Below are 15,267 nucleotides of genomic sequence, written 5' to 3' on the forward strand. Positions count from 1 at the left end.
TGAGTATATAAATTTGACTGCACACAAAATAGCTAAGGCCGTTTGTCCAGTAACATGCTGAGGACATTCATGCATCCCAGAGGATAAACGCTTTGACTTTAATGACCAAATTTGTTGCTTTTCTTCTTTGTTCAAGAAATTTCAGATTTTGGGAGACAGAACATTTCCGCCTCCAGTGGCCACTAGAGGGGCTTTAGACTTTCAGTTTTGTTAAGCTTTTGAATGACTCCAGTCTGTCTTTTGTGTATGTTTATTTCACTTCTGACATCCTGGAGGTATCACACAATGAAATGTTTTCATACTTTCAACAAATAGCATGGCAGACTAGAAAGGTCTCTTGATGGCATTTTGTTGTTGTACAGTGCACCACAAAGAAGGAATGACAACCCATCATGGTGTGGTGCTGGACTGGACAGTTTTGTGGTTTTGTGTTGTTTATCAAAATGTGCCTTTGTCATTTTTTAACCTTTGTTGTAACATTGTGTGTGATTTTACTCTTGACATATTTGATGTTTATGCCCTTTCAGTTATTTCAACCTATCTGTCGGCAAGCCAGCAGAAGAACGCTTTCTATAAATTGTATGATCTTAGTTATTTATTTATTTTTGTTTCTATAGGTTAGCTTTTGAGCAGCACAGGAACCTTGTCATTTCCTTATCTTGCTCAGATTGTCAGTTTTTAAAGCAGAAATTTCCTGTCTTGACTTCTAGGCCATCACTACCTGCTCATGAATGTGACCGGTTTGTCCTCATAATCTGATGTGAACTTTACCATCTTATCCAGGAAACATGATTGCTCACCCCACAGCCCATGTTCCATTTTGTTCAAGATGTACATCACTTATTTCAAAATTATATTTTCAGAAGAGATTTGATATGGATTTATTCATGAAACCAGTCTCTAAACAGGCTGCAGACATCCGTATTTACCATACAGCCCCTCACAGCCATACAATTTAGAGCGATCATTTCCCACAGTTGTCATCTTTGGTACAGAACGTAAACATTAGTTGTAATTCCACCCTGCAGACCGTGCTGTTCATTTTCTCACAAACACACATGTTCACACAGCACTCTGCACTCTCTCTTTTATTACTCTGCTCACACATAAAAATCCAGGCAGCTGTTCAAGGCTAAATCTCTTATTTAAGATCAGCAGTGAGAGGTGTGTTTTTATACGCCTGGGTACTTCACAGTCTTTGTACACTTTTAAGTTGCTGTAATGAAGTAGTGTGTCCTTGTTTGTGCTTGAGCTTTTTGTTCCATGTTTGTACATTTATGTTCTCATTTGGAATTTTGTACCATGACTAAAATAACAGATTTGTTTATACAGAGTGTGCTTTGCATGGTCTGGTTAAACTTCAGATCATCTAGTGCTTTAGTGATCATGGGCTTGTTGTGCAGCTGTTTCCATGCACTTGGAAGTTAAAATAACTATAATTCCTCTGGAAAACACTCCACTGCTCATCTGTGTGACTTGTTTTATGAGCTGACCAGTCTGGTTGTGAAGGCCTGTGAGTACCTCTTACCATTTTAGTCATGTCATTTAACCCAAAAGTGTGGGTCATCTTCAGTCAAATTACAACATAAACTCAACATATTTTGTGTCCTCAATATGTTCTGAATGAAAAATTTTATCAAATCATGAAATAAATATGATTAAATATGATTCTACCAAAAATGGCTTTTTTTAGGGCAGATCTTAATTACTTAAATATGTATCCTCTATAACGTGTAAAAAGTTCTGAGATCCAAGTAGTGCGTCAGAGGTGTTTCTAATAATAATTTAAATTAACATTATTATTTAAGTATAGGTCAGGGGTCTGCAACATTTACGATCAAAAGAGCCATTTTTGGCCAAAAAAGGGTGGAAAAAAATCTGTCTGGAGCCACAACTACTAAATGCTCTTTACCCTGAAGACTTTTTTTGGCAGCCATAGCTTATAGAGACTCAAGAAGACAAGCCAGCATCACAATTTAGAGGAAAACACACTGAGCCACAGACACAGTCTTTGATGCATATTTTAGGTGATGAAATAACTCTTTTTTGAAATTTAGTGTACAACATACTGCAATAGATTTTTGAGTTTTGTGTCCAACGCAAACCTTTACAAACTTTCTGCTGACCTTTAGTTGAGATAATTTACTAGTCTTCCTTAGAAAAAACTCATAGTAAAAGTTAAAGTCAGAGAAACTAAAAAAAAATGTTTTTCACAATTTGGTCACAGTTAACTGTGAAGCTGATTTGTTACTATTTTGTTGCCTTAGAATTAAATGGTTTACACTATAATTTTTAAAATATAGCATTTTGGGGTTTCTAAAATTCAAATATTTATATGTATCTAAAAAAGGAAAGTAAATTATCTCAACAAAAGATCAGTAGTTGGTTGTATATAGTTAGTTGTTGTTGAAATTTAGAGCTTCCTCAACTTATTCATAGACCTACAACAATGAAACATGAAAAATATCCAAAAAAATATGTTATTCACTTCCATATCATTTTTTGCCAGAGTCACAGGGAGCCACTGGAGAGGAGCTGAAGAGCCACAGTGGTTCTGGAGCCTCAGGTTGCAGACCCCTGGTATAGGTGTATGCACAGCGACATATATAGGCACTAATCCATATAATTGTCAGCATTGAATAACATGAATTTAAACCAAAAATAATTAAATATCACTTAGCACTTTTGTATTAGCTTCAGTACATTTGTGGCACTAATCAACATGTTGGTATTAAGGATAAACATATTAGCTAACTTTTTTAACTAACTTAGCTAACTGAATAAAACACTTCAGGTAAGATAATGTTACAAGAGACAACAGTACCCACATTCTCATTGGGGATAATTAAAAGGCCACTACCAGAAGAGCTGAGGGTTCTAGAGGGTTCATACGATAAAAGCAAATCTGACAAATAGGTAGGACTGAGACCATTAAGAGCTTTATAAACCAATACAAGCATTTTCAAATCAATTCTGAAGCACACAGGAAGCCAGAGCAGAGACTTTAATGGTGCACTGCGTGCTCTCTTTCTGGTTTTGTAATAATTATAACTGAGCAGTGTTTTTCATAGGAAGACCAGAAAGGATTACAGTAATCAATTCTGCAGGTAATAAAAACATGCATAAGTGTCTCTGTGGGGGCTTGAGAGAGAAACTGTGGCACTCTGGAGATGTTCTTAACATGATAAAATCCAGTTTTGGTTTAGACTGTATCAGAGGCATTTTCAGGACGGGCATCAGAATTAAACCCAATATTTTCCATATTTGCTTCACAAAAAAGTTGCCAGTGGCATGCTTGTAATGTGAGGCAGCTGGAAATGATTTGCTTTAGCAACAAACACAGCTCAAATATAGCTCCAGTATGGCTGTAAAGATATCTGTATGGTATCTGTAAATAGGAACAGGAACATTAACTCTGAAACACAGAGAATCAGCTGATAACTACAGTGGTTCTGAGAGCTGAGCATAGCCAGACCTCGAAACACTTTGAAACCACTTGATATATTATTGTGATATATAGTTATGTGTGCCTTGTTTGTAACTCAGTGTGTTCCTGCCTGAAAGAGATAAATAAAGGTTAAATAAAAATTAAATAAATAATCCTCACAGTCCCAATTGATTACAGCCCCTCCAGCAGACTGTCACCTCCTGATTAAAATGAATACTCACACACGCTCACAGGGAAGAGACGTAATAACAGCTCCTGTTACCTTATATTTTCGTAATTTCAAACAACCATGAGCCACAATAAATTGAGTTCATTTTGATGAACGTACATCCCGTTTCCACTTGGCCAAAGGTTTTGACTTCTCTTACTGTGTATCCCAAGGCCTAAAATAATCTATTTTAATTTCCTAAGAAATTCTGGCCATTTGCAGAGGATCTACAAGGAACAGTTTAACAAGGACAGCCAACCCCTCCAACAAAAGCCTGTAATTGCAGAGCAAGGAAATGTACTTTCCTACAAGCCCCTGCTAGATGTACCCCCCCTCAGGCCTACTTATAATGTTTCTGAGTCAGGTGAAAATTATTTTTATTTTGTGGTGGAGCCCTGACGACGCATATTGGCTTGAGGTGTGTACAGAGGACACTCCTGAAAATTACGGTAGATTCAAGAACACTTCACTTTCCTCTGCAACAGCAAAGAAAGTTTGTCCAACCTTGTGCTAAGTTGTCCTGCCCAAAACATACAACACAAACATCTGTGTTAAGTAGAGATAGATATCAACTAAAAATGATTTCTATTATAGACTGATCTGTCTCTTAATTAAGATATTTTTGGGATCACTTTCAGAGCAATTTAATGAACGAACACTGACAGCCAAACAAAATCTATCAAATAGTGTTGTATACAACCTGCTTATTAAATGATCTTATAATGTAATATACTGCAAAGTATGCATTAGAAAATTTAACTTTACCTGAGACTTTCCATTCTGGCACTGCATTTATGTAGTTTTCAGTGATAATGGTAGCAGATTTAACATCGAAACTGGGAGTAATTGTTGAAATATGAGGTCTTTGAATCCTTAGAGAAGTAAACAAAAGCAGCTTCTCATTTATAGCTTGACACAGTGGATTTTGTCAACTAAAATTATGACTCACAAGTAGATTTCAGAAGTGTAGCTGGCTGATGTAGCTACTGCTAACTCCTTGAGCCGCCAAGAAGTCCGTCTCCAGCTAACATTTTAATGTTTCCATCTTACATGTTTTAAAACAAGATCCCTGTGAAAGTGTAAGTGTAAAGTTACCCATCAGCTGCGTACATGATTTATCATTAATGCTAAAAGACTGAGAATGTTTGGCTTTTTTCTTTGATAAAAGACTGAAATGACTGATTGATTCACCTGAATTGTCTATTAACTTCCCATCAATCAGCTAATTGTATAATAAAGTACAGCAGCTTGTTACAGCACTAGAATAAGCAGAATTTGCTGTGTAAATCATTGTGGTATCATTATGGATTGATATTCTTTGTAGTTCTTCTCTGGCCACATTGTTGAACTTTCTCTGACTCTTAAACAGCCACAACTTCATCATTCCTGTCATGTCTTGTGGCAGAAAAAGGTTCAGTGTGTCTCAAACATCAGCCCTCAAAACGACACTTAAAAGTGATGAATCCAGAGCAGCATCCGTTTGGTCGGCACAAAGTTTTTGCACCTCACTTGGTTCATCAGGGCGAGGAGAGAAGCTCATTGCTGACTCAACACAGTGATGAAGTGGTTGGAAAGAGGGAGGTGAGCCAGGGGTTATGTTGACAGTGAAATGGAGGGCAAGGAGGAGGGAAGTAGAGAGGGCAATTATTCAGACAAAATGGCAGAGGTGGTGGGTTTGATGCCAAGTTAATGATCGTTAGGGATCATAGCTGTTTGGTTAAATTATATACTCTGCTTTCAATGACAGCACTGCAACAGAGAAACTGCAAATCAGCATATTTAAGAGTTTTACTACTTTGTCTTCCATCATCATGGTTTATAGATTTGTCATTGACAGGGTGGACTGACAAATAAACTGTCCTGTGATTGGAACAACAAAGGCTCCAAAGATCATCAAGAAAGATGGTGTCCATGACAAAAACACTGACCATTGCATGTTCTGAGAGTGTTATCAATGTGTTGTCCCTCCGTCTAATTATTGTTATCAGACAACATGTCACCATCCATAAGAAGAGCACTTTCTCCAGTGTAATAACCAGGGTCATTTGTAGGGAACATGCAGCAAAACATTAGTAGCTAAAATTATCTCAGTAAAGTCATTCTGTTCTCTACAAAAAAAAAGAAAGACACCCTGTGTATGCATTCAGTCATGATAATATAAATTAACATTGCTTCTCAACTGGGTGGGTTGGGTAGCATGAATTTGTTAACCACAGGACCACTGCATTGGTGCAGAGAGTGTGTTAATACGTATGTTTGGGCAAAAAGAGAGAGGGTTATTGCCCCTTGATGCAAAAAGTTGTTCAGTAGCCACCAAATGTACCAAATATTCAATATAGTTCTTTACAGTTCTGCAACATTACAATTCCTTTGGGCCTTTTAGTTCAACATTCATATGAAATCAGTGAACAGTCTTTGTCACTGGCTAGCTACCGATGTGCCAGGCCTACTGAAGTCTGGGTTTACTAAACCTACTTAAATCTTACTTGTCAACCCTCCAATTTTTCCAAGGAGAAATCCCATTTTTCATTGCCTTATCTCCATTTCCTCCCAGGATCACAATTCTCCTGTATTTCTCCTGATTTATGACAATTTTTTTACAAATGCTGTTGGAATGTACTTAGTTGTTGTTTTTTATTTTCATTGTTTCACCAAAATACAGGAAGCAAAGAAACTAAATTTTTGGGGTTTTCGAAGTCCTCTGTATTTTTGGGGTCCAGTATGACTTAAACTGCAAAAGGTAGATTATGAAAAAAGGAAACAGCAAAGAAAATTTATTAGTTAATGGAAGCTGTAGCTTCATATCTGAAGATGCACTGTACTAAACATTTTATTGGGAAAAGTTAATATATGTGCCACAGTTAAGAATGGCTGTGTTAAGTTGTGTTTAACTGCCTTTTCTATATTGTTTTTTTTACGTGTGTAAAAATGTACTTGGCTACCAAATTTAGGGACATGTGGGCCTGTGGTTATCTTGCAAGGCAGCTGGATTTGCGAGATCATGAAATCACGAACGAACCCATCTTGCCAGGCTCCAAGTTATCCATTTTTGTCTGCACCAGAGGTAATGTGAGCCAATGAGTGTCCTCGGAGTGACTACTGGCAGCTACAGGTGTGGTTTTAGGTTTGACGACAGTGAGAAGTGTCCATGGAAACAATTCATTTCCAACAAACAATGCCAGCTCCTGAAGAGGTTAGTGTAGGTTCCGTGATAGCATCAGTTATATCAGAACTGGAGAGTATTTCTTCATTGAAAGAAGAGCAAAAAACAATACAGACTTGAATGATACACCTTTTATCCTTGGAAAAGTTTCAACTTTTCTTCCATCTGGCTTTTGCTTTGATTTGGTGTTCTGATTGGTTGAAGTTAGACAAGACAGATGGTTCATCCAACCACCTGCCACAGGTTTTTTCAAAAGTGCCTGCCCTTGTCCAAAGTTTCTATGGACGGCTTCCCAGATGGTTCTGTGACAAACCATTGGGTGTGTCAGGTTAAGCCTGTGGGAGCAGTGCTTCAAAAATTTAGCACCTACCAATTCGGCACTACCTGTTCCAAGATACATCTTCGGTATCTTTGTGGTTTCCTGCTGTTATTTGCACCAGAAGTTTGCCACTCTGCTTGACACAATTGAAAATAAATTTTGACTTTTGTGAAAAGATATATTTAACTTTGACAAATAAGAGCAGAGTGGCTACGAGTGGGTTATTTCTTAACTAAACCATCACAATACAAGATTCATCAGGACCTGGAGGAATGACCACCTCTCATTAATGTCCTCAGGAAAACTCTGATATTGCTAATCTGTTGAGACATTTAGGCTTGGTCTACTGAAGAAATGTTGTGTGATGATGTCCAAGTTGTGATGTCTGATATTAAAGGAGTGGGGCTTAGGATTGGTGAATTGCTGTTATTAATATGAAGAAGTTGTCTTTATTTTACTTTATGAAAGTATTTAAATTTGCACATTTTTTCTGGAGTGACAGTGAAGTTTAATCTGGCTGCCTGTGCTGCTGGCTTCATGTTGAATGGATCTACTGCTGGCTAATTAGCATTAGCATATACAGACATTGACTGTTCACTTGCTGTTTGTCCTGGTGAAAACAGCCTGGGAGTCTGTTGGGGAGACTGAGTTCCTCCCATCTTTAATGAGCTGGAGTCCACTGAGCAGTAGATCAGCCAGTTCCGGCTGTGCCAGATGAAAGCCGGATGCTGTGCACCCGAGCTGGAGGCAGATGGGTCCCGTGGCTCTGTTCTGCTTACGGTGAGGTGAAGAAATAAAGTAGTAGGACAGTGTCTAGTACATCCAGGTTAACTGTGAAGAAAAGGAAACCAAGACCCTCCCCACTAATCTTTGATCCAACCTCAGAGCATCCCCCACTGCTGCCTGTAGCTTTATGGCTCTGGAGGTAATTGACTCCACCTGGATGAGGAGCTGTCTATCCCAGTGGATTTAAAAGTTGGGGGCTCAGTTCAGAAACTGCCCGCTGAAAGTCTAAAGGCGCCAGACCCCCACTTCCCTCCTTCCCTCTGAGTCTGTCCTTATTTTCTTCATCCAGCTGCTTATTTGAACTGGCCAGGCCCGGCCAGTGTGTCTGTTGATCCTCGTGGGTAAAAAGATAAAAGTTCAGAGTTTCTAGTTGCCTGATAGTTTGTTTTTTAAAGACTTGTGAGACTTTTCTAGATATTGTTGCTTGATTTTTTTTTTTTTTTTTTTTTTTTTTGCTAGGGGCAAGGAAAAAAAAACGATTTAGTATTTTTGATCCTTTTTTTTTTTTTTTTTTTGCTATTTTTCAACTTGACTTTTTAATTCCTGAATCAGTTATATAAAGGCTGTTTGCTCAATGCTAACACATCACACATCATTAACATGATATCAGAAATCAGCATTTTGATTGCGATATCTTAATTTTTGAAATTTCTTTTTAGCCATTTATTTCAGCCCTTGTTAACACTTTTACAGAAGGATAAATAAGTAACAGCAGGTAACAAAAAAGTTGTCAAACTGACCGAAAAGTTGTAGGCTAAAGCTTTAGCTTATTATACCTACTGTCTTTATGTAACGTGTTCTGATAAACACCTCTTTCCTGTCTGGGTTTAAGAAAACAAACAAACAAAAAACTAGACAAGCAAAACAGAAAAAAAACAAAGTACCAAAAACAAAACAGAGACTGAAACAAGTTCACAGACATGTCATACACAATAGTGTTCATACCTCATTATTATACTAGTTTAGCATCTTATTTTTAAACATTTTCTAAAATTAACAAAGTAAACCAATTCTCATTCTCATTCTTAAAGAGATAGTTCACCCAAAAATTATACTCACTCTCATGTCAATTGAAGTTCAGGTTTAGTTTTTCAGTCCACAAAATACTACAGGTATTTCACAGGAAAACAGTGTTGCAGAATCTGCAAAAGCTGACTTTTTCAAATGTGATGAGTTTTCAAAATGGAAAAAACAACCAAAAAAGTCCATAAATTGTCTCCTCACTGCTTATCTGGTGTAATCCAAGTCTCCTAAAGCCCCAACATGTCATTCTGAACTAGGTGTGTGTGTTGTGATGGTGTGCAAACGGCATGTTGGGGCTTTAGGAGACTTGGATTACACCATGAGCAGTATGGAGGCATATTCTGTTTTTTATGTTGGAAAACTGGTCCTTCCATTGTTTGAGAGATTCTGCAACACTGTTTTCCTGTGAAACATCAGCAGTGTTTTTTGGACTAAAACACTGAACCCGACCTTCAATCAGCATGAGGGTGACTAGATAAATTTCATTTGTTGCAACTTGCAGAAACACTGTAGATGTATTCTGACTACAAATCACCAAACTGCCTTGTATTCATAATTAAAATTTATTTTGGAGATATGATGTGCCCTCAGGAGTGATGTTTTTGTGTCAGCAACAGTCATGGCATGAGAATGTGATTGGATGTTGATGATGTCCACACACAGATTTCTGTTATTCCCACTATCATGGAATAAATAAAACCTGCCTCATTCTTTGTAGCCTGCAGGAACTCTGCTGAACAGATTACTGTTTCATCCAGCCATGTGTGTTTGTGGCCACTGGGCTTTTAACCATTTTGGTGTTTGTTTTCCTTCATGTAAATTTTCATTTTTTTTTTACTTCACTCTTTTAATCTGCTGTTTGTATTTGAGTGAATGAGTTGACTTTCACGACTTTCTCATCTTCACAAAGACTTTAAACTCGATGCAGATGCAATACCCAACCTTAAAGGGCAAGGTCACTCATTCACCTTGCCTTTATCAAACTCTTTCCTTTTCCCAACATCATAAAATCACCATCATCACATTTCTCCTTCTATAACGTCTTCTTTGAATTCTCTGAAGGGGTAGAGTGCTCCCTGGCAAACCAAAGCCCCAGCAGGCTGATGGGAAGAAAGCAAGCATTTTCCCTTTGTTTCTATAAGATTGGAGGTTGTGCGGCCAAATTAGTGTGCTCGGAGCGTTCCTTCTTCAGCCCTTTGAAGCTGCCTGATGATCCACATTCTGCCTTTGTCTCAGGGGACGGCAGCCGGCCTTTTAGCTACAGCCTTGCAGTTTATTTGCTATGAAAGCTCAGCGCATTCTTAAGGTATTCCCTCCCCCTCACCGCCCTCCTTCACAACCGCGCTTGCCTTGTTTGATGGCTTGGAAACCTTCAAATGTAGTTTGAAGAGCAGCCTTCAATGGCGAGGGCCTTTTCCTAGAAGTGACAGGTTTACTCCCTGGGAGCGTGTGGCAGTGAGGTGCATTTGCCGTACTTGTCACATGAAAGCTCGACCTTGCCATCACCCCATAGGTTAATTTGACAGACTTTGTGAACACGCAGCAGCACGCAATTGATTAAGGTTCAAAGAGTCTTTTATCAGCCGCTGGTAATGGGTGTCCGACGTACAGAGAGAACAAGAACACCCGACTTGTCCTCTCCACTCACTGCAGAGAAGATGCTAACGGACAAGAGATGAAATGTGTGTATATATGTGTGTGTAGCAAAGCAAGTAGGCCTCTTTTCAGGTGTGTCCAAGCATGTAACAATTACCCATGAGCCCATTTCAAGGTGTAAGTGTCACTGTGGAGTGTGTCAGCGGGAATAGAAATGCACACCTCTGTTGTGACAATGCAGCATGGCATCAGAGCTTGTTTGCTGCCCATCACTGTTTATGTCCATGTCTATGGCAATGGGTAAAGGTGACTCGGGACCCCAGTGACCACAACAGCATGGTTGCCACTCCTGATGACATGTTTTTGTTATTGTGTCTCAGGGGGTGACTCTGTCCTCTCCTTCTCAATTTGTCGTTTTTTCCCATCACATTGTCTTCTTTCTGACTTCATCCATCTCTTTATTGCCTGGTATACTTCACCTGATTTCTCATCCATCCATTTTTTCTTTCTTGTCTTCTGAACCTTCTCTGCTTTGCTTGTATTCTACTGTAGTTCTAATTTTCTTATGAGATCTGTGCAGTGGACGAAAATGAAGTAGCCACTTTCATCTCTCAGTCATCTCCTCATCTAGCTTTTCTACAACACATGATCTTTCTCATGTGACAGAAATATGGATGTGTAAAGTAAGAAAAGACTGAGACGATTCAATACGCATCTCAATACAGGTTCAATGACACAATGCTTACAACGCTTAGAAAGCCTCAATGAGAATCTGTGAACAAACTATAAAACTGTTTAAAATGCATTTTTGTAGTAAGATGATCAGCTGCTCTGTTTCATATGAAGAGTGCTGTGTTTCTGATTGAATTTGACTGTGTAGAAGAAGTGGGGTGTGGAGGAACAGTGACGCTGCATGTTACCTACTCTCCCAGGGACATGACATCGCTGTGGGTTGGGAGACTCATGGCTCTGTACGCTGCTGTCCGACACGTTTTGCATAAATGGTTTGCTGCAGGGTTTTTCATCTTTCTTTTAAAAACCCAAACTTAATCCACACTTGTGCGTTATGAAAGTTTGATGGTGCAACACTGTTTTAGGAAATGAAGAGGAGAGATAGCAGAGGGAGGAGGGAGCGCTTGTTTTGTGTGAGCAAGGCAGCAGGCGTCCAGCGAGAGCGAGAGCGGAGGCAGGGGGAGAGAGAAAACAATTACAGCAGCAGTTCATTGACACCAAAAATGAAACATATGCACATCCTATAAACACTAGTGCTGCATCAGTTCTTTTTCAGATTCACGTTCAGCTTTTTACAATACAGGCCATCTGAACCGATGCACTTGCATCTCATACACATTAAAGCCTGATGCATGTGTATATGTGAAAAAAACATATACACAATATACTTTATAATAATACACATAATAAAAATTAAATTTCTGAGTTCTCCCTCCTCCCACTTTGAGAATCATGGCCTTATAACACAAGGAAATATCAAACACAGGGGCAGGGGGAGGTCCTCCAACTGATATTACAGATCCTGAATCACTTTAAAATCTACTTCCTTGTGTTGGGAGTTTAGTTTTATATAATAATAAAAAATACTGCCAAAATCAGTTGGTAGTGAAATTCAACGCTGCTCACAAACAACTTTTGTGAAGTTATAGTTTAAACATAAAAGACCAAATATATATTTATGTTTCAACACCCAATATTTCTGCACTAAAATAAAAGATTGGGAAAGTGTTTTCTCTCACTCTTTATCCCCAGCAGGTCCAGTTTGTTTAGCTAGGTTTTATAATACAGTAGTCTCTAAAGGGCCTTAAAACAGTCCGCAGGCTCAGATTTTATTCACTCCATTGTTGCAATACACACATGCATATGCAATTACTGAGAGAGGTGGTAGAGTCATGGTGGTGTCCGGAGCAGCTGGCGTTCCTGTGCCTTGCCTGGCAGCATCCAGGAGGTGAACTGATGAACTTTGAGATAAGAAAAATCACTAAGAAAATGCACATAAATATGTGTGTTAACCAGAGTGACTTTCTGAACTGTTCCACTGTTACAAAGCTCTGCATCTCATTATTTCTCTCTGTTCGTCCTCCAGGTGCTCTCGCCATCCTGATACCGGAGCTGGACCTCGTCATCTCATTGGTCGGCTCGGTCAGCAGCAGTTTCCTGGCGCTGATCTTTCCCCCCCTCCTCCAGATTATAACGTTTCACACGGAGGGCCTGTCACCGCTGGTGACCATCAAGAACATCGTCATCAGCCTGTTTGGGTTGGTGGGTTTCCTCGCGGGAACTTACATCGCCATCGAGCAAATCATCGCCCGTAACGCACACAAACATGAAGAGACGTTCTCCACCTACATGGTCCAGTGATGAAAAGAAATGACTTTTGGCAGGTGGATTGAACACACCCCAGCCATTTAGAAACCATTTTAGGGCACATTTTTATTTTTATTTTCGTCTTTGATTTGCTGCTGTTGGATACGGCGGCCATTTTAGGAACCATCCGTCACATGTTTAAGCATTATGGAGCTGTAAGGACTTGTGGTGCTTGATGTTGTGTTTCATAATGTCACTGCTGCGCTACAGTGTCCTGTTGTATCTGACATACATGACATCAAGTTACTCACATTTCACTCAGCTATGTAGTGCTCTCAGATGACAAGAAAATTATGATAAAAGTTAAATCATTCCTTCAGCTAGGAGATACTTTCAAGAGAATTTAAGAGTTTAGATGGTTTTAAGAGGTAATTTATCATTTCGACAGCCTGAATATATTGATGTGTTATAATATTTCAGTCACAAATTCAAACTACCTCACAAACTGGTATCGATTTGGTCTTTAGAAACTTTTTTAACGCGTGGACTCGTAGCCCGAACAGCTTCTCATTTAGAGCTTTTAGTTTGACCAGCCACCCCCTCATTTACAAAAAAGGAAAAAAAAAAAATCAATATTTTTTGTTGCACTTTGTATTATGCCTTATTCAGTGAAACAGTGCACTACTTCAACATAGACAACACATCACACAAACTTTAAATCAAGTAACTGTAACTTTAAAACTTTAAAAAAGACAACATATTCTTTTTATAATAATACCAAGAACAAAAAAGGGTTGAGTATCCAAGTGGTTCTGAGTGCGAACCAGTTCCATCTTAAGAGGAACCGTGGGTTCTGTAGGAATTGTGCTTTTCAATTTTGCTTATTGAGCTGATATTGTTCTGTCTACATCAGCAGGTACACGTGTTCAGTGTCTACAAGCATCCAACTTTTTGGCTCATCTGCCAATGCAAGACAACTGAGAAAATTTACTAACCAGATTTTTTTTTACTGGCCATAAAATGTCATTGTTTAACTAAAACTAAACACTGCAGTACATACTGTGGTTTTGAGCTCCGAATTTTAGCCAGGATACTGGGGCTCACAACTTCTTGTACAAATGCAGACCGCCATGACTTTTCTCTTCATTTTAAAACACAAGGACTGTGTGACCACATCTCTAATAAGGTATAAGGTAAAGTAGATATTTCTCACGGCATAAACATGGACATGTCGAAAGAAGCAAATTCAGTGAGGGTCATATTTGTCTGTATACATAAAAAGCAGCAATATTAACCTGACCTGACCTTCACTATGATCCCAAATTATTTACCAGCCATCTGGCCAGTGATTCAAATTTAGTTTTCTGTCAAAATTTACTCACAAGTCAGATTTGGTGCTTGGCGAGTGTTTCACACCCTGTTGTCAAGCTTAAAAGTAAAGAATTAAGTTACATTTACCAAAGGAAGATATGATGTTCAATAATGACTTCCATCTCTTATTTTTTATACATTAAATGTAAACATTCCAATAAAGAAAACTGAGTATATTACCCTCCTCCCTGGAAAAACTCAAAAAATAAATGAATGAAATTAAAAACAAATAGATGAAAGAAATAAAAACATAAAATCACAGCAGTGCATAATTTGCAAATCATTGAAAATCACGTTTCCAAGAAGTCCATGTAAGGGCTGCACAGACGAGCGGTTCTCTGTCCTCCTCTTTTTTAAATATACATCAGTCTCTACAAAGCTAGACAGGCTACTTCTGTCTCTTATAATTATGTCTTGGTACCTCATGTAACGGGATATTAATATAGTAATAATGAGATCAGCTACATCTTTCCTTGAGTTTTGTCTTATTTCTTTGTAATCTGGAATCACTGGTGGCACCACAGTGTGATATTGTATATTATAAAGATATTGTCATGATACAGTATCAGAATATTGTGATGATATATTGCAATTTATGACATTTTTCGATTTTTCGATTTTCTAGATAAAACAGTCATTTTTATTGCAGAAAAATAGACACACTGTCATAAAAACCTACAAATCCTGCTGACTGACCTGAAAAAGAAAAAACGCCATCTCTTGGACTGACTAATTGTTTTTATTATTCTAGTATCAAACACTTACATTTTAATTTGAAATCTGAATAATTAATACAATGAAAGATTCATATTTGACATCCTTGTAGTGAGAAAATATCACTATGATATGCTGTTTAGATTTTTTCCGCCATCCCTAAATTTCAACTCGTACCATATCAGGCACTACATCATCATGAAGTGATGAATCACAACTGCTTGTGACGAGCTGGATTTCTACAGAAAGTTTACCTACTGCTAGCAAACACTGAAGCAATGATTTAGGCTCCCTGAGCAGCCTGATAATCAGACTGAATT

General features: G+C 38.4%; 1 protein-coding gene across 1 annotated transcript in view; it reads left to right on the plus strand.

Moving 5' to 3' along the window:
- slc36a1 (solute carrier family 36 member 1) overlaps positions 1 to 13,287 on the plus strand; it is a 78,123-nt gene extending 64,836 nt beyond the window's left edge. The window contains exon 11 of the mRNA XM_084719814.1: positions 12,642 to 13,287. Coding sequence (XP_084575940.1) covers positions 12,642 to 12,916 — 275 coding nt within the window. The 3' untranslated portion in view covers positions 12,917 to 13,287. The remainder of the gene's footprint in view (positions 1 to 12,641) is intronic.
- The last annotated feature ends 1,980 nt before the right edge of the window (positions 13,288 to 15,267 follow it).

This window comes from Lutjanus erythropterus, chromosome 5, assembly GCF_056507025.1.
Source record: "Lutjanus erythropterus isolate fLutEry1 chromosome 5, fLutEry1.hap2, whole genome shotgun sequence".
Lineage (NCBI taxonomy): Eukaryota > Metazoa > Chordata > Actinopteri > Lutjaniformes > Lutjanidae > Lutjanus > Lutjanus erythropterus.